General features: G+C 44.7%; 2 protein-coding genes across 2 annotated transcripts in view; one reads left to right on the top strand and one right to left on the bottom strand.

Annotated features, from left to right (window-relative positions):
* Positions 1-9,943, top strand: part of oip5 (opa interacting protein 5) — a 26,196-nt gene extending 16,253 nt beyond the window's left edge. The window contains exon 5 of the mRNA XM_029647170.2: positions 9,607-9,943. Coding sequence (XP_029503030.1) covers positions 9,607-9,621 — 15 coding nt within the window. The 3' untranslated portion in view covers positions 9,622-9,943. The remainder of the gene's footprint in view (positions 1-9,606) is intronic.
* On the bottom strand, positions 4,365-17,716 carry LOC115118529 (calcineurin-like EF-hand protein 1). Its single transcript, XM_029647168.2, has 7 exons — positions 15,986-17,716; positions 15,215-15,287; positions 12,946-13,026; positions 11,703-11,830; positions 11,404-11,465; positions 9,715-9,837; positions 4,365-8,458 (listed from the first exon to the last, which is right to left on the bottom strand). The coding sequence occupies exons 1-7, from the start codon at positions 16,050-16,052 to the stop codon at positions 8,405-8,407; spliced, it is 588 nt and encodes a 195-aa protein (XP_029503028.1). The 5' UTR covers positions 16,053-17,716; the 3' UTR covers positions 4,365-8,404.

Here is a 17,716-nt window from a genome sequence, read left to right as displayed (position 1 = left end):
TAAGGAAATTAGTCCATTTGAAATTAATTAATTAGGCCCCTAATCTGTGGATTTCACATGACTGGGAATACAGATATGCATCTATTGGTCACAGATACCTTAAAACAGGGGTGTCAAAGTCAAATGGACGGAGGGCCAAATAAAAAAATCAGCTACAAGACGAGGGCCGGACTGTTCGAATGTTCATTGAAAATTTTTTAAATGACGCATATAGTCTAGTGAACCTAATTGAACCTACTGAAAACCTAACAAATATATTACAATATGATCAGATAAATAAAGCAATATTTTCTTATGGCTCTGTCAGTAATCTTTAATTTTCAACAGACACAAAAGACAAATTTCCTTTATATAAATATCCCCATAACATGAACATTAAATGAAAGAAACCGGTATTCAAGGCACCATCAGTAGACTATATTTTCTATTTTAGCAAAAGTGGGCTAAATTTACTTCAAAGAAAAAACAATAATAGCAATTTTCTATCATCCACTCAACTGAAATATTTTTAAAATATAATTGGATTGAAATACAAAAAAATAAAGTGCAAAAATCTATTAATCAAAAACAACACTTTGTTTAAGGAGAAGTAACATGCAGTGAAAACAAATATTAAATTTTAACTTTTAAACTTGAACTGAGTAAAAACTCTAAATATGTGATTGCACAGTAATGTTCACTTGTTTGAGGTTGAGGGTGATACTTGGTGGTGTCCCATCTTTTCCACAAGTTCATCAATGTTCGGGGGCTCTGAGCTGAAGAAATCCTCAGAATTGAGTGGAGGTGTTCAGCAGTAAGTCGACTTCTGTGTGATGTTTTGTTCAGGTTCATCAAAGAAAACAGTTGTTCACACAGGTATGTGCTGCCAAACATAGACAACGTTTGAGCAGCCTGGATGCGCAATTGTGCCGGGAGGAAACGGGCGAACTCCGCAGCACCCACTGCCGCATATTTTGCCCTCAGTGCATCATTGCATTGGAGGTCAATCAACTCCATTTGGAGGTTTGGTGGTGAGCTTTCCACGTCAACAGCAAATGGGTTACCGAGCAGTTCCAACCTGCTTTTTTGTGCTTCAAAGTCAGCAAATCGGCGTCGAAAGTCAGCGGCAAGCATACCTATTTTATCAGCCAACTGTGTGCTCGGCCACTGGTAGAGAGCTTCTCTTTCATGGTCTGGCAGCTGGGAAAGTGGCTCAAATTTTCTTTCCGCATCTGCGTCTCCCACAGAGTCAGTTTGGTTTTAAATGCCTTCACTGTACTGTACATATCAGAGATGACACGATCCCGACCCTGCAGCTGCAAGTTTATTGCATTCAGATGACTCGTAATGTCACACAGAAAAGCCATTTCATGGAGTTGTGTTGTGTCTTTCCCTTTGCTGTCCAAGAACAGACAAATCTCCTCACGAAGCTCCTTTGAAGCACCTTTCCCTGGCTTAGCCATCGCACCTCTGTGTGATAAGGCAAATCACCATGCTCCGTTTCTAACTCCGTCAGAAATGCCTTGAACTGGCGGTGATTCAAACCTTTGGCTCTGATAAAGTTAACTGTGCGCGTGATTGATGCTCATTACATGCTCCATTTTCAAGGCTTTACCGCACAACGCTTCCTGGTGTATGATACAATGATAAGCTGTCAGCTCACCTGTCGCGTTTTCCTCTTGCATCTTTTCCCGTATCTTCGCCACCAGTCCGCTCCTGTGTCCACACATCGCAGGTGCTCCGTCGGTTGTCAAACCCACGAGTTTTTCCCAAGGCAGCTCCATCTCATTTACACATCTTGACACCTCTTCATACAAATCATGCCCCGTAGTTGTGCCATGCATAGGACGTAAAGCCAAAAACTCCTCTGTCACGCTTAGGTTGGAGTCCACTCCGGAAAATTGACAACTGGGCAATGTCAGAAATGTCGGTGCTCTCATCCACAGCCAAGGAATATGCAATAAAATCTTTTCCCTTTTTCACAAGCTGCTCTTTTAGATTGATGGACAACTGGTCTACTCTCTCGGCAATGGTGTTTCTGCTCAGACTCACATTTAAAAAGAGTTGCCTTTTTCTGGGCAAACTTCGTCACAAACTTTAATCATGCAGTTTTTGATGAAATCCCCTCCGTAAATGGCCGGGCTGATTTAGCGATCTCTTCTGCCAAAATAAAACTGGCCTTGACAGCAGCCTGGCCTTGTGATTTGGCTTTTGAACAGAGCCTGTCGAGATTTGAGGCCTCGTTTTAATTCCTCTGCCTTTTGTAGCCTTTGTTCCATGTCCATATTCTTGTTTTTGTCCGCGTGTTTCGTTTCATAATGTCGTCTCAGATTATACTCTTTCAGTACCGCCACACTTTCTCCACACAGAAGACACACAGGTTTTCCAGCTACCTTCGTGAACATATACTCCGACTCCCACCTTGTTTGAAACCCCCGGTTCTCAGTATCCACCTTCCGTTTTGCCATTTTTGATGGGTATCTGAAAGTTAATTTTACTGTGATGCTGACGACTGCTGTGCCAATAAATATTGAAATGAAGCAGCCTACTGCTCGGTGCGTCACCTTTGCATTGTGGGAAATGTAGTATTGGTGCGTGTAAAAGATCTGCGGGCTGCCGGCTTGCTGCGGGCCGGTTCTAATAATAAATCAAGATCATCCCAGGGGCCGTAAAAAACCTTCTTGCGGGCCGGATGTGGCCCGCGGGCCTTGACTCTGACATATGTGCCTTAAAACAAAAAGGTAGGGGAGTGGATCAGAAGTGACCACCATTTTCCTCATACAGCGGACATCTCCTTCTCAGAGTTGATCAGGCTGTTGATTGTGGCCTGTGGAATGTTGTCCCACTCCTCTTCAATGGCTGTGTGAAGTTGCTGGATATTAGCAGGAACTGGAACACTCAGTCATACACGTCAATCCAGAGCATCCCAAACATGCTCAATGGGTGACGTGTCTGGTTAGTATGCAGGCCAGGGAAGAACTGGGCCATTTTCAGCTTCCAGGAATTGTGTACAGATCCTTGCAATATGGTTATGTGCATTATCATGCTGAAACATGAGGTGGTGGAATGGCACGCAATGGGCCTCAGGATCCCGTCATGGTATCTCTGTGCATTCAAATTGACATCGATAAAATGCAATTGTGTTCGTTGTCCGTGACTTATTCCTGCCCCATACCGTAACCCCACCACCACCATGGGGCACTCTCTTCACAACATCATTAGCAAACCGCTCGCTGTCTGCCATCTGCCCAGTACAGTTGAAACCGGGATTCATCCGTGAAGAACACACTTCTTCAGCATGCCAGTGGCCATTGAAGGTGAGCATTTGCCCACTGTCGTCAGTTACGACACTGAACTGCGGTGAGGTGAGGACGACGAGCACACAGATGAGCTTCTCTGAGTTTATACAGACCCACCACCTGTCTGGGTTGCTGGTCTCAGACGAGCCCGCAAGTGAAGAAGCCCGGATGTGGAGGTCCTGGGCTGGCGTGGTTACACGTAGTCTGCGGTTGTGAGGCCAAATTCTCTAAAATGGTAGAGAAATAAACATTCAATTATCTGGTGGACATTCCTGCAGTCAGCAAGCTAATTGCATGCACCTGTGTAAGGATCATGCTATTGAATCAGCTGTTTGCTATGCAACACCTGTCAGGTGGATGGATTATCTTGGCGAAGGAGAAATACTAACAGGGATGTCTACAGATTCGTACACAGAATGAGAGAAAAAATATATTTTTTTGTGCGTAACGAACATTTCTGGGATCTTTTTTTTTTTTTTAGTTCATGAAACATGGGATGTTTTTGTGACGTTAATGCCGTCTTTTGGTAGGCATTAACTCCGTCATGGTTTGCTGGACAAAGCCCATGAGGAAAATGAATGGCGTGTTTTTTTTATTTTTATAAACACCGACAATAATATTTGTGGTAAACACAGATCAGAACGCATCAGATGTCTTAAGCCTATGAGAATCTTTATCAGCTAACGTCACTTTGTGAATTTTGAAGAACGTAATAAAACAAAGCACATATAAAGGCTTCATAATTCATAAATGTCATGTTAACTGACTGCTGCCATCTCAGAACAAAACGTACAAGATCGCCTAAGCCCGTGTTAACCTCTGACCTTATTTCCGGGCATTAATTCCAAAACCGTATTATTTTCCCCATTCATTTTCCCTATAGGGATGGCTGAACAAACCTGAGGTAACTTAATTCTGGGTTTTAGGACTACAAACAAATCTATATAGCTAGTTTTGGACATCCCAGACCTTGCTCGGAGCAACGAAAACTAAAAAGACGAATAGCGTACATGGATTAATATTATTAGGCCGTCTAAGTGTATGTGTCCATTAAAATACAATTGGATTTGTAACAAGACAAAAAACTTTGAGCAAGCATGGCACCTGTTTTATTTCAATCAAATAATTTTTTACAATTCTAACATTTCACAGGATAAATTATTTTATAAATATATCGTACATTTGAGTTATGCTTGATTGGTCACATTGATTAATATAACTAATTGATGATAAATAATCTCTACGTCCAGCATCAAGGATCTGGTGAACCTAAAAAGTGCTACACAGGAATGTAGTATTTTCAGAAAATGTCCATAATATAGCTGGCGCTAATAGGGGCGTTTCACCAGTGTTACTTATCACAGCCAATCACAACGATGGTGGATATTGGCCTATTGATTTCTCCCGCCGGAGCGGCATCCGTTGTTCTGTCTCCGGCTGTCATCTAATAGAAATCCTTCTCTTATCCACGTTGCTAATATTCTATACTGTTCGCTCAACTTTAGTTTTGTGCAAAAACAAGCACTGAATAGCGTAGGGAATCGTTATACCGTCTAGAAATCGCTGTGAAATATCTCTTCAATAACAAAACAATATTTATTTTTTTACAGCTGTTTGAAGCTGGTGTACCAAAACCTTTTTTTTTTAAAGGCTCAACACTGTCATTCCACTATTACGCCAGGTATATTATAAACATGCTCAAATTTGACCAAACATCCTGTGTACACAATCACATATTGCTAAATGAACGCTGGTACTGTCATACATTTGGCATTTCTGGTTCAAATACATAAATTAGAATGCTTTTTCACTTCTCCATCAAAAAGTACCTGTCTAACCTGATGATAAATCAACAATAAAAACATGGAACAGTGGTATGGATCTTGAATATATTAGGTTACAATGTCTCTCTTGGTTGATTCACAATGACTGAAATCTTATTTTGATCATGGAGGGTTGTGTTACACTAGACTAGAGTCATTAGACCGGCTAGGGTCAGGACTGTCTGAGGCAGGTCATTAGGGTCAGGACTGTCTGAGGCAGGTCCTGAGACCCAGCTAGGGTCAGGACTGTCTGAGGCAGGTCATTAGGGTCAGGACTGTCTGAGGCAGGTCCTGAGACCCAGCTAGGGTCAGGACTGTCTGAGGCAGGTCATTAGGGTCAGGACTGTCTGAGGCAGGTCATGAGACCGGCTAGGGTCAGGACTGTCTGAGGCAGGTCATGAGACCGGCTAGGGTCAGGACTGTCTGAGGCAGGTCATGAGACCAGCTAGGGTCAGGACTGTCTGAGGCAGGTCCTGAGACCCAGCCAGGGTCAGGACTGTCTGAGGCAGGTCCTGAGACCAGCTAGGATCAGGACTGTCTGAGGCAGGTCCTGAGACCCAGCTAGGGTCAGGACTGTCACAAGGGCTGCCTCTCAAATGGCACTCGATTCTCTGTAGCGCAATACTTTTGACCAGGGCCAATACATAAGGCTTTTTTTCATTATAAATGGCCTACACAGAGCACTACTTTTAATCAAGGGCCATAGAGCTCTGGTTCAAAGTAGTGCACTATATAGGACACAGTGCGTCAGTTGGGACTCATACGAGAAATGGCCATTAACGGTTGACTGGCTGTAGCTAGGCAGGTGGACCCGTAAGAAAAACAAAATAACATGATAACTTAGTTCCCATTTGACCCTGATGATATTGAAGGATGGGAGACCAACACCACGGCACTAAAGTGGGTAAATATATATATATATATGTGTTTTTAAATGATGAATTCTCAAAAACAAAAAGGGTTGTTGCAAAATAGTGTCCGACAATACTAGCGTGGCCTCTTTAACAAACACTGAGGAAGCTTAGACTGAGTCCCAAATGGCCAAGATTCACTCAATAGGGCTCTGGTCTATAGTAGGGCACTATGAAGGGAATAGGGCTCTGGTCTATAGTAGGGCACTATGAAGGGAATAGGGCTCTGGTCTATAGTAGTGCACTATGAAGGGAATAGGGCTCTGGTCTATAGTAGTGCACTATGAAGGGAATAGGGCTCTGGTCTATAGTAGTGCACTATGAAGGGAATAGGGCTCTGGTCTATAGTAGTGCACTATGAAGGGAATAGGGCTCTGGTCTATAGTAGTGCACTATGAAGGGAATAGGGCTCTGGTCTATAGTAGTGCACTATGAAGGGAATAGGGCTCTGGTCTAAAGTAGTGCACTATGAAGGGAATAGGGCTCTGGTCTAAAGTAGTGCACTATGAAGGGAATAGGACTCTGGTCTAGTGCAGCTAGGGCAAAAACCCCAAACATGCACCCAAGAGGGGAGGGGGGAGGGGGGGCTGAGTTTGGGAAACAAGTCGTTGCCCAGGGAGAAATGAAGGCACATCATTCCTCGTTAGCAATAACACATCGCACCTTAAAGAGAAATGGACATATCTTTTACCTCTGCATGTTCATACTAACAAAGCAAGCAGAAACACTTTTAAATATAAAACGTTATCTTAAATGAAGAGGATAGATTTGGCCTTTTCTGCCCTGGCTAACATCACAATAAAGCTACACTTTACATGGAACGACACCAAACATGTCTTTTACACGTCTTTAAACAAGTTTTAAACATGTTTTATATGTCTTATGTCATGAAGGTGAGAGCCTTGGTAATAAACATTGAGATCTAGTTCAACCTTGACCGGTCTAAACAATAAATAAGGCTCCATCTCTGAGAGACGTGGTAGAGTCAACATAAAACATCCCAAGGCACGCATGTATTCCCTTTAGTTTACAGAGCGGAAATAATAATAACAACTACAACGTTATCAGTTCTACCAAATCCTTGGTCAGAGAGACAATAGTACTGGAGGGGACACACAGAGACAGAGAGACAGAGAGAGAGACAATAGTACTGGAGGAGGAGTCAGAGAGAGAGCATAGTACTGGAGGAGGGGACACACAGAGACAGAGGCAGAGACAGAGAGACAGAGAGAGAGACAATAGTACTGGAGGAGGGGTCAGAGAGAGAGCATAGTACTGGAGGAGGGGTCAGAGAGAGAGCATAGTACTGGAGGAGGGGTCAGAGAGAGAGCATAGTACTGGAGGAGGAGTCAGAGAAAGAGCATAGTACTGGAGGAGGGGTCAGAGAGAGAGAGCATAGTACTGGAGGAGGGGTCAGAGAGAGCATAGTACTGGAGGAGGAGTCAGAGAGAGAGCATAGTACTGGAGGAGGGGTCAGAGAGACAGAGGCAGAGAGACAGAGAGAGAGATAATAGTACTGGAGGAGGGGACACACAGAGACAGAGGCAGAGAGACAGAGAGAGAGACAATAGTACTGGAGGAGGAGTCAGAGAGAGAGCATAGTACTGGAGGAGGGGTCAGAGAGAGAGCATAGTACTGGAGGAGGGGTCAGAGAGAGAGAGCATAGTACTGGAGGAGGGGTCAGAGAGAGAGAGCATAGTACTGGAGGAGGGGTCAGAGAGAGAGCATAGTACTGGAGGAGGGGTCAGAGAGAGAGCATAGTACTGGAGGAGGGGTCAGAGAGAGAGCATAGTACTGGAGGAGGAGTCAGAGAGAGAGCATAGTACTGGAGGAGGGGTCAGAGAGAGAGCATAGTACTGGAGGAGGAGTCAGAGAAAGAGCATAGTACTGGAGGAGGGGTCAGAGAGAGAGAGAGCATAGTACTGGAGGAGGAGTCAGAGAGAGAGCATAGTACTGGAGGAAGAGTCAGAGAAAGAGAGCATAGTACTGGAGGAAGAGTTAGAGAGAGAGAGCATAGTACTGGAGGAAGAGTCAGAGAGAGAGAGCATAGTACTGGAGGAGGAGTCAGAGAGAGAGAGCATAGTACTGGAGGAGGGGTCAGAGAGAGCGAGTGCATAGTGTTGAGATGGGTGTGAGCCTGCGTCCAAAACGGCATCCTATTTGCTATGTAGTGCACTACTTTTGACCTAAACAAAATGAGTGCTACATAACAGAGCCCTATGGGCACTGGTCAAAAGTAGTGCACTACATAGGGAATAGGGTGCCATTTGGGACATAGCTTGGGTCTTGGTCCAACGGGCATTGTGAAGGTGGAGGGTCCAGCCAATCGGAGACAGTCCTGTCAGAATGGGGCCCAATCAGAGACAGTCCTGTCAGGAAGCCCATTAGTGTCTCAGTGCAGGAAGCGGATGCTCATCTTCTGTTCCACGTCCACCTTCTCCAGTACCTGAGGACGACAACAACACGGGCCATTAAGCACAACATGAGACCTTACCTCGGTCTAACAAGACCATCAAAACCTGCAGTGATTAACATTATACTACGTTACCTCAGTTTAACTCACAAACACACCTTCTCTAAAAACCAACAGGGGACTCAACGCAACACAGTCAGTACTGTAGAATTGACAACATAATGTACATTTCAGGCAAACTGCGAATTAGAGGGGGCCCGGGGTCTCCCCTGAATGAGACATGGGTCCCACTAAATGCAACAAAGTCAAACTTTGATTAAAACGCAAATTTGTACTGCTAGTGGTAAATATAAAAACATATTCCTAATTAAACAAACATCCCCAGCCCTCGATCATGGATAAATAATAATCATCTGTGTGGCTCCACTAGTCATCCCTGGAGAGTCTCATATCGAAGCCCCTTTTCAGGTTTCCCTGGCGGCTTTTGGTAGAGAAATTAACATTACATTGTCTGGCAACAGCTCTTGGTGAACATTCCTGCAGTCAGCATGCAACTTGCACACTCCCTCAAAACGTGAGATGTCGGTGGCATTTGTGTTGTGACAAATTTGCACAAAAGGGGCCTTTTATTGTCCCCAGCACAAGGTGCACCTGTGTAATGATCATGCTGTTTAATCAGCTTCTTGATATGCCACACCTGTCAGGGTGGATGGATTTTCTTGGCAAAGGAGAAATACTCACGAACAGGGATGTAAACACACTGGTGAACAACATTTGCGATAAGCTTTTTTGTGCGTCTGGAAAAAGTCAGCCCCCCCCCCAGCTCATGAAACATGGCACCAACACTGTGTACCCTTTTGTTCAGTGTAATTCTAAGAGTATAGGTAAAGACCCCATGGCAATCTCTGAATGTCATTACACTCGCTTGTTTTGTAACAGATGTCCCTTTCCATTCATCAAGTGACGTGTTCGTTCGGTGGCTGGATGTCTTTTGAGGTGGACAAACGTGTGCAGGCAGCCTACTTTAAAAAATAAATAAAAATATTTGATTTTGATTTGTTTGACAAAAAAAAGATGAAGACATCCTGACTAGGTGTGTTCATGTCAAATCAATTATACACGTATATATATATATATTATTTTTGTTGTTACTAATTGTATCTTCACTATTTGTTACACAGGAGGTCCTGTGCTGATAACGGCCCTGAACGCCACGGTATAATTCACACTGATTCTAGGTTAGGTAATAGTTCATGTTTCCAAATATACAAAATATAAAAGTTTCCAACCTTGATGAACTCATTAAAGGAAATGGAGTTGTCTCCATTCTGGTCGGCCTCCTGGATGGTCCTATCAGCGATGCTGCCCAGCTGCTCGTCAGAAATGTTCACACCAACCATCATTCTAAGAACCTGGAATAAACATTGTTCACAGCAACCATCATTCTAAGAACCTGGAATAAACATGTTCACAGCAACCATCATTCTAAGAACCTGGAATAAACATGTTCACAGCAACCATCATTCTAAGAACCTGGAATAAACATGTTCACAGCAACCATCATTCTAAGAACCTGGAATAAACATGTTCACAGCAACCATCATTCTACGAACCTGAAATATGTTGACAAAGTTCCTTGGGGTCTAAAATGTACATGTTCACAGCAACCATATGTTAAGACAAGATGACTTCTATATAACCTGAAATATGTTGACAAAGTTCCTTGGGGTCTAAAATGTACAGTTTTCTAAGTCTTAACACCAGAGATGTTAAGTACAAGATGACCTAAATGTAGTATATATAAACACTGAATATAAGTGTAAAAACAATACAAACAAAAACATTTAATTTTCGGGGGGGGTAAGCAGTCCGACAAACAGGTTTCATTGGGCACTGCCCACCTAGACACACAGGTCATACATCACTGGGCACTGCCCACCTAGACACACAGGTCGTACATTATTGGGCACTACCCACCTAGACACACAGGTCGTACATCACTGGGCACTACCTACCTAGACACACAGGTCATACATCACTGGGCACTACCCACCTAGACACACAGGTCGTACATCACTGGGCACTACCCACCTAGACACACAGGTCATACATCACTGGGCACTACCTACCTAGACACACAGGTCATACATCACTGGGCACTACCCACCTAGACACACAGGTCGTACATCACTGGGCACTACCCACCTAGACACACAGGTCATACATCACTGGGCACTACCTACCTAGACACACAGGTCATACATCATTGGGCACTACCTACCTAGACACACAGGTCATACATCATTGGGTACTACCTACCTAGACACACAGGTCGTACATCATTGGGCACTACCTACCTAGACACACAGGTCATACATCATTGGGTACTACCTACCTAGACACACAGGTCGTACATCATTGGGTACAACCTACCTAGACACACAGGTCGTACATCATTGGGTACTACCTGCCCAGCCAATACAAGGAGAGATTGCAGAAGAGGAGGGTTGCACAAAAAGTAGCCCAAAATATTTAGTTGGGGTTGGAAAGTTACACAATTGTCTCAGTACATGGCAACTTCCCCTTCCTTTGAAGTGAAATGTTCTAGAAGTTCAGTAATAAAATATTCTGATCACTAAAAGAGCCCTTTCTTCCTTGGCAGTGTCTATATTTACTCCAGTAGGCTCAGATTACAACATGACTTGCGTAACAAATCTAAGACAAAGGTCTCTCTGTTTTCAGCAAAGGCAGAAAAAGGGAGTCTCTCCCTTGGAGCTTGTTCTTCAGCGCTAGTGTAGATCTATGTATTTATTCTCCTGATACATACTCCACAACAGTAACGCCCCGATTCTCCCATTGCAATATGCTGTTGAGGTCTTGAGACTTACCGCCTAAAAACATCAGACTTTAAAACATATAAATAAAAATGTTGGGCAGCCACCAAGAGTGTGTAATTTGAACCCTGACCCCATCCTGACCTGTAGCAGCTCCTCACGGGAGATCTTATCATCTCTGTCCAGGTCGTACAGCCTGAAAGCAACTGGAGAAGAGATGGAAGAATTGAAATGTTAAGTCATCATTTTAAAAAGCATTTTAACGTCCATCATCAAAATAAAGTCAAGCTCTTTTTAAATAAAGACTAGTGGAAGAAGGTGATAGAGAAATAGTCAAGTGTTCTGGGATCCAAGCTAGATGTGCCCGGACTGTTTGTGCCGGCTTGTTGACAAGACAGTACAAACACACGTGTGACCAGGCTAGGGCCTAGCCTCTGACTCACAGAGCAGTTTATTGCTCCTGCTGTTGAGCGGCTCGGAGGCAATGGGGTCCTTGTTCTTCTCGTTGTCTTCTATGGGACGGAAGTGAGCCAGCGTCCTCATGAAGCCCCTGAAGTTGACCTGGTCCTCCCTGTCCGACCAAGTGGGGTGAAAGTAACAGTTATTTACGCCCATCAACAAATAATCCTGCATCACAGTCAAATAACAATTACTCCAGTCAAGCACCACTCAAATCTGTAGGCTATAACCGAGGCCTACATATAAGACTGAGCATCATTTCTAGGGTACGGTAGTGAAAGCTTAAACTGTATAATTTGCTTCCTAGCCATACAGTAAAACAGTCCTTCACTAAGTTAAGACTCGAGGTCACTACACCTCAGACCAATGCGACCCTCTTCTACCAGGCCGTTCATTCTGGCACGCACGTCTCAGTCTAACCTGACAGACAGACGTGGGTCATTCGTTGAGAAGTGCCTTGAACAAACACACGAAACCATGGTCGGTGTGATGCCACTGACAGCTAAGTCAATTACAGTGTAATGGTATACGCCCACACTGCAGACAACAGACCCCTGTCCCGATTGGACAGCTGTTCTCCAGTCATGCTCTAGCCTGGTTCAAGATCCGTTTGTGCCTTCTTACTAAATTCTATGGTGAAAATAACCATACAAATCAAATCTAATGTATTTATAAAGCCCTTCGTACATCAGCTGATATCTCAAAGTGCTGTTCAGAAACCCAGCCTAAAACCCCAAACAGCAAGCAATGCAGGTGTAGAAGCACGGTGGCTAGGAAAAACTCCCTAGAAAGGCCAGTGGTCAAGACAGCACAAAATAGATCTAGGACCAGGCTATAATGGACCAGACTAGCTCTAGACTCCAGAGGATCAGTAACCACTGTAAGCCACAGCTAAATGTAAGTCGCCTACACACTGGTCGTGTTGGGAATGTAATGATAGAAGCAGATCTAAGTCATGTTGTCAATAAAACACGGAACTTTCATGTCCATTTCAAAGATCCAAAACCACCATGTGTACAGAAACTAGCTTTAAAATGTGCCCGTTTTCTCTTAAACTTTTTAAATAGTTGTCAAATACACACAAACCATTCATTTGTAACCCTGTTCCAACAAAATAAATGTTTAACATATGTTTAATGTATTACTAAAAATGGTTGTTGTTGTAAGAGTGACTCCCGGCAATGTGCAACCTTGAGGAAAACAGTGAAGGGCACAGAGACGACTCACCCCTCAGGAAAGAAGGCATTGATGATTCTGTCTCCCAGAGGATTGATGGCCAACTCTGGGATCCGTTGGAAATCCTCCCGACTACACAAACCAGACAGACAGTGTGAGGACAGTTAAGATGAACACCGTGACAACAAAAGGGAATGTTGATCTATAAAAGGTCTCGGAGGCGAAATTAGTCCCCACATCACACTACCTGATAAATCGGCAGATATCACTGACAGGACACGGAATAGTGTGATGATATGACAATGATCCAAATGTTGACTCGCTGCGTCTTGAACAGTCAAATCGACATTGAGAGTCTGCTTGGGTGAGCGGACGTGGCCAAGGTGGTGTGTGTGTGTCTGCGGGTGAGGTATTCAGCTCAGGTGAGCGGACGTGGCCAAGGTGGTGTGTGTGTGTCTGCGGGTGAGGTATTCAGCTCAGGTGAGCGGACGTGGCCAAGGTGGTGTGTGTGTGTCTGCGGGTGAGGTATTCAGCTCAGGTGAGCGGACGTGGCCAAGGTGGTGTGTGTGTGTCTGCTGGTGAGGTATTCAGCTCAGGTGAGCGGACGTGGCCAAGGTGGTGTGTGTGTGTCTGCGGGTGAGGTATTCAGCTCAGGTGAGCGGACGTGGCCAAGGTGGTGTGTGTGTGTCTGCGGGTGAGGTATTCAGCTCAGGTGAGCGGACGTGGCCAAGGTGGTGTGTGTGTGTCTGCGGGTGAGGTATTCAGCTCAGGTGAGCGGACGTGGCCAAGGTGGTGTGTGTGTGTCTGCGGGTGAGGTATTCAGCTCAGTTGAGCGGACGTGGCCAAGGTGGTGTGTGTGTGTCTGCGGGTGAGGTATTCAGCTCAGGTGAGCGGACGTGGCCAAGGTGGTGTGTGTGTGTCTGCGGGTGAGGTATTCAGCTCAGGTGAGCGGACGTGGCCAAGGTGGTGTGTGTGTGTCTGCGGGTGAGGTATTCAGCTCAGGTGAGCGGACGTGGCCAGGTGGTGTGTGTGTGTCTGCGGGTGAGGTATTCAGCTCAGGTGAGCGGACGTGGCCAAGGTGGTGTGTGTGTGTCTGCGGGTGAGGTATTCAGCTCAGGTGAGCGGACGTGGCCAAGGTGGTGTGTGTGTGTCTGCGGGTGAGGTATTCAGCTCAGGTGAGCGGACGTGGCCAAGGTGGTGTGTGTGTGTCTGCGGGTGAGGTATTCAGCTCAGGTGAGCGGACGTGGCCAAGGTGGTGTGTGCGGGTGAGATATTCAACTCAGGGGAGCGGACGTGGCTGTAGTGTTGTGTCAACTGATGAATGATTAGGACCCAAGTGACCTTGGATTCACCACACTGGCTTTAGCCAGGCCCACTGTATACCATAATGCAGACTGGATGCTTCGGTGAGAGAGGACACAGAACTGGCTATGTGTAAACAGGCAGTAGTGTGCCTACATTCAAGTGTTTACAGTCATGTAGTGACCTGAAACTGACCCACACCCCCAGCTTAATAGTCAGTAACATTTCAAAGACACTGGTTAAAATGGGAGTAAAATGTGTGGCTGGGAGAGATAGAAGTGCTGTGATTAAAAGGGGACCATTTTTCCTCTGAAGGTCCGAGAGGGAGGGAACATTGAGAACAGTCAATACCGTTTAATCTCGTTTAACGTTTGCTGTCACGCGTGCACTAGATCTGACGGGAGGAGATGTCTATGTAGTGAGGGCCAGTCACACAGACTCAAGCAACTGCTGCTGTTGATATTACAAACAGTGTTGTCAGACTAGACCGACACCCAGGACAAAAACAATATGGTTCTAGACTTCTTACCCAGTGGTAAAATACACCACTGTAGGTTATGCCCGACACGGAACCCAAACCAGCTGCGCATACATTTATTTTGGAACGCTCGCGCACGTGATACGGGCGGTGTCGTCAGGATATGAGCCGAGAGGAAAGCCTTTTGTCCAACGGAATTGTGTGCGCACAGAACGGAGTCTACAAACTTCAAAAATGTGCACCCAATTTTCAAAACCACACGGGCTCAGAATATTCTTGCATTGCCATTTTCAAGTAGGGGAAATGGTCACTCAGCGATATTCACTGGTTGGCAGACAGTTTCCCTGCATATTACCCAGTTGGCTCTGATGATGTTACAGGGGAAGCAAATGTTGGGAGGAAGGGTAATCATGAACCAATGTCTTGCAGACATCTCATACCCACCTCCTGGTTATTTCAGTAGTTACTGAGTGTTTCACAAAGCATTTCACACACACACGTATGTATATATGCCAGTGCTGCGGTTGGATGGTACTGTACCTGAGCGTGCCGTTCTCTCCTTTGTCCAAGCTGGTAAAGCGACTGTAGAGCCGGGTGATCTGGCTGTGGGAAACTGCAAAGAAACACAAAGTGACAAGATTGTTGGGACTATGTTTCTAAATGCCTCACGTCTCAACATACTACAACCTTTTAAACACAAAGGAGTACAATAAATGTAGCATACTATAGCACTGACTTTACTAAGCGCTACTTTTGAGGGGAAAAAACGTCCTTACTACGTGTGGTTGTCTCACCTAGATGGGTGCACGAACTAAGTCACACTGGATAAAAGCGCCTGCTTAAAGTACAACAACAACAAAAATAATGTAACTGAGAAGGAAATGTATAGTTTGTCTCTTTTTTTAAATCAACCAAATGTGTTCATAATTTAAAGCAGCTAACGTTAGCTTGTTTCTTTGCTGTGATCTCCTGGAATAACGCCTATGTATGGGGTTTAGTACAGCCCAGGCACCAGATAGAGAACCGTGTTAAGTCACACTATAATAATGACATGTCTCTGTTCAGTCCACAGATCAGCTCATTTCAAGGGACAAGAGAAACACATAACATCTCACCACAACACGCTAACTAGTACGTACTGGTGTAATGTACAAACAGTAATCCAACTAGCTAAAAAAGTGCGAGTTTGTCATCTAACTGCTAGTTGACTACAGACTACAGTAGAGACAATAATGTTATCTAGCGAGTTAGTTAGCACTACGTTGACCAGCTAGTTAACAGGCATTGGTAAAAGTGGACCATTTAACTTACAGCCGGTCTCTTTTTTAATTTCTTCAATCTCCTCCTCTCTCAGTAACGTTGACGCTCTGGATCCCATTGTAACGAGCTTGCTGAATCGTGCTAAATAAAAGCTGGCTACGAGAAGGTAGCAATTTGTGTAACGTGTCTATCTATGGTTTTACGTTGAATCCTACTCTTGTTGATGATGATATCCTTGTGATCTTTTTTTTTAAACGATTCCGAGTTTGACTCTCAAAACAGCTGACCGGATAGATGTCCACTTGGTGTTGTGTTTTCAACACTGAAAACCACTAGTCGGGACACTCTGTAGACAGCGTTTCTCCCGGTGGGCGGTGGTATAGCTCACCGGTGGGCGGTGGTACATGACACGGTGGGGGGCGGTACAGCTCACCGGTGGGCGGTGGTACATGACACGGTGGGGGGCGGTACAGCTCACCGGTGGGCGGTGGTACATGACACGATAGGGGGCGGTCCAGCTCACCGGTGGGCGGTGGTACATGACACGGTGGGGGGTATATCTCAGCTCACACCCAGCAGAGAGGTGACGTTGGCCCACACAGTGAAACGACAGACTTGAGAACAATGACAATTTATGTCAAACCACCTTCTAAGTGTTCTCCTGTGTGTCTTGTTGCATTTCAATAGAATACAGAATAAACCAAATATGTTCAGGTCTATATTTGAACACCATCCTCCTTGTACTGTTTTCTAAATAAATATCATGTTTTTTATATTTTCTTATATTATATAAATAAATAAATAAATAAAAAACTGCGTTGAGAACAAGCAGAGTACTAGTGATGGGAAGTTTGGCTCGTCCAAGTCGGCTCGTTCAGTCAGCTCGTTCAGTCGTCCAGTCGACTCGTTCAGTTGTTCAGTCGACTCGTCCAGTCGACTCATTCAGTCGTTCAGTCGTCCAGTCGACTCATTCAGTCGTTCAGTCGGCTAATTCAGTCAAAAAAGTGAATCTTCCGACTCATTTCGTTCATTTGATTCAAACCAAAATCCATCAACTCAACAGTTTTTAATGAAGTCAGCAACTCTGATACCAAAGTCATTTAAAAAAAAAAACAGATTTTCTTTTGAATCACATTGGGAGAGAGAGAGAGAGAGGATCACACACTTACAGTTTATGGTAGCAAGGTATACTGTAAAACTCACACCATGTCATACACATATTGGCTTCAGATGGGTACGTTTGCGGTAGTTGAAGAAGTCTACATATTGTGAAGTATTGGGAGAGACAGAAATGCTCACACACATACAGCTAGTAGAGGTCTACTACTGTACAACTCTCACACACAGCATGTAGAGGTCTACTACTGTACAACTCTCACACACAGCATGTAGAGGTCTACTACTGTACAACTCTCACACGTACAGCTAGCAGAGGTCTACTACTGTACAACTCTCACACACAGCATGTAGAGGTCTACTACTGTACAACTCTCACACGTACAGCTCGCAGAGGTCTACTACTGTACAACTCTCACACACAGCATGTAGAGGTCTACTACTGTACAACTCACACACGTACAGCTAGCAGAGGTCTACTACTGTACAACTCTCACACGTACAGCTAGCAGAGGTCTACTACTGTACAACTCTCACACGTACAGCTAGCAGAGGTCTACTACTGTACAACTCTCACACGTACAGCTAGCAGAGGTCTACTACTGTACAACTCTCACACGTACAGCTAGCAGAGGTCTACTACTGTACAACTCTCACACACAGCTT

Source organism: Oncorhynchus nerka, linkage group LG12 (assembly GCF_034236695.1).
Source record: "Oncorhynchus nerka isolate Pitt River linkage group LG12, Oner_Uvic_2.0, whole genome shotgun sequence".
In the NCBI taxonomy this organism is placed as follows: domain Eukaryota; kingdom Metazoa; phylum Chordata; class Actinopteri; order Salmoniformes; family Salmonidae; genus Oncorhynchus; species Oncorhynchus nerka.
The sequence above is the reverse complement of the archived record's forward strand: the minus strand, read 5'-3'. Positions and strand labels throughout refer to the sequence as shown.

Bases quoted from the DNA above. Each gene is read 5' to 3' on its own strand.
- LOC115118529 (XM_029647168.2), bottom strand. From the start codon at position 16,052: ATGGGATCCAGAGCGTCAACGTTACTGAGAGAGGAGGAGATTGAAGAA. The intron at 15,288-15,985 runs GTAAGTTAAATG...GTTTCTTTGCAG, and splicing joins AATTAAAAAAGAGACCGGCT to TTTCCCACAGCCAGATCACC. The intron at 11,831-12,945 runs GTGAGTCGTCTC...TTGGTCGGACAG, and splicing joins AATGCCTTCTTTCCTGAGGG to GGAGGACCAGGTCAACTTCA.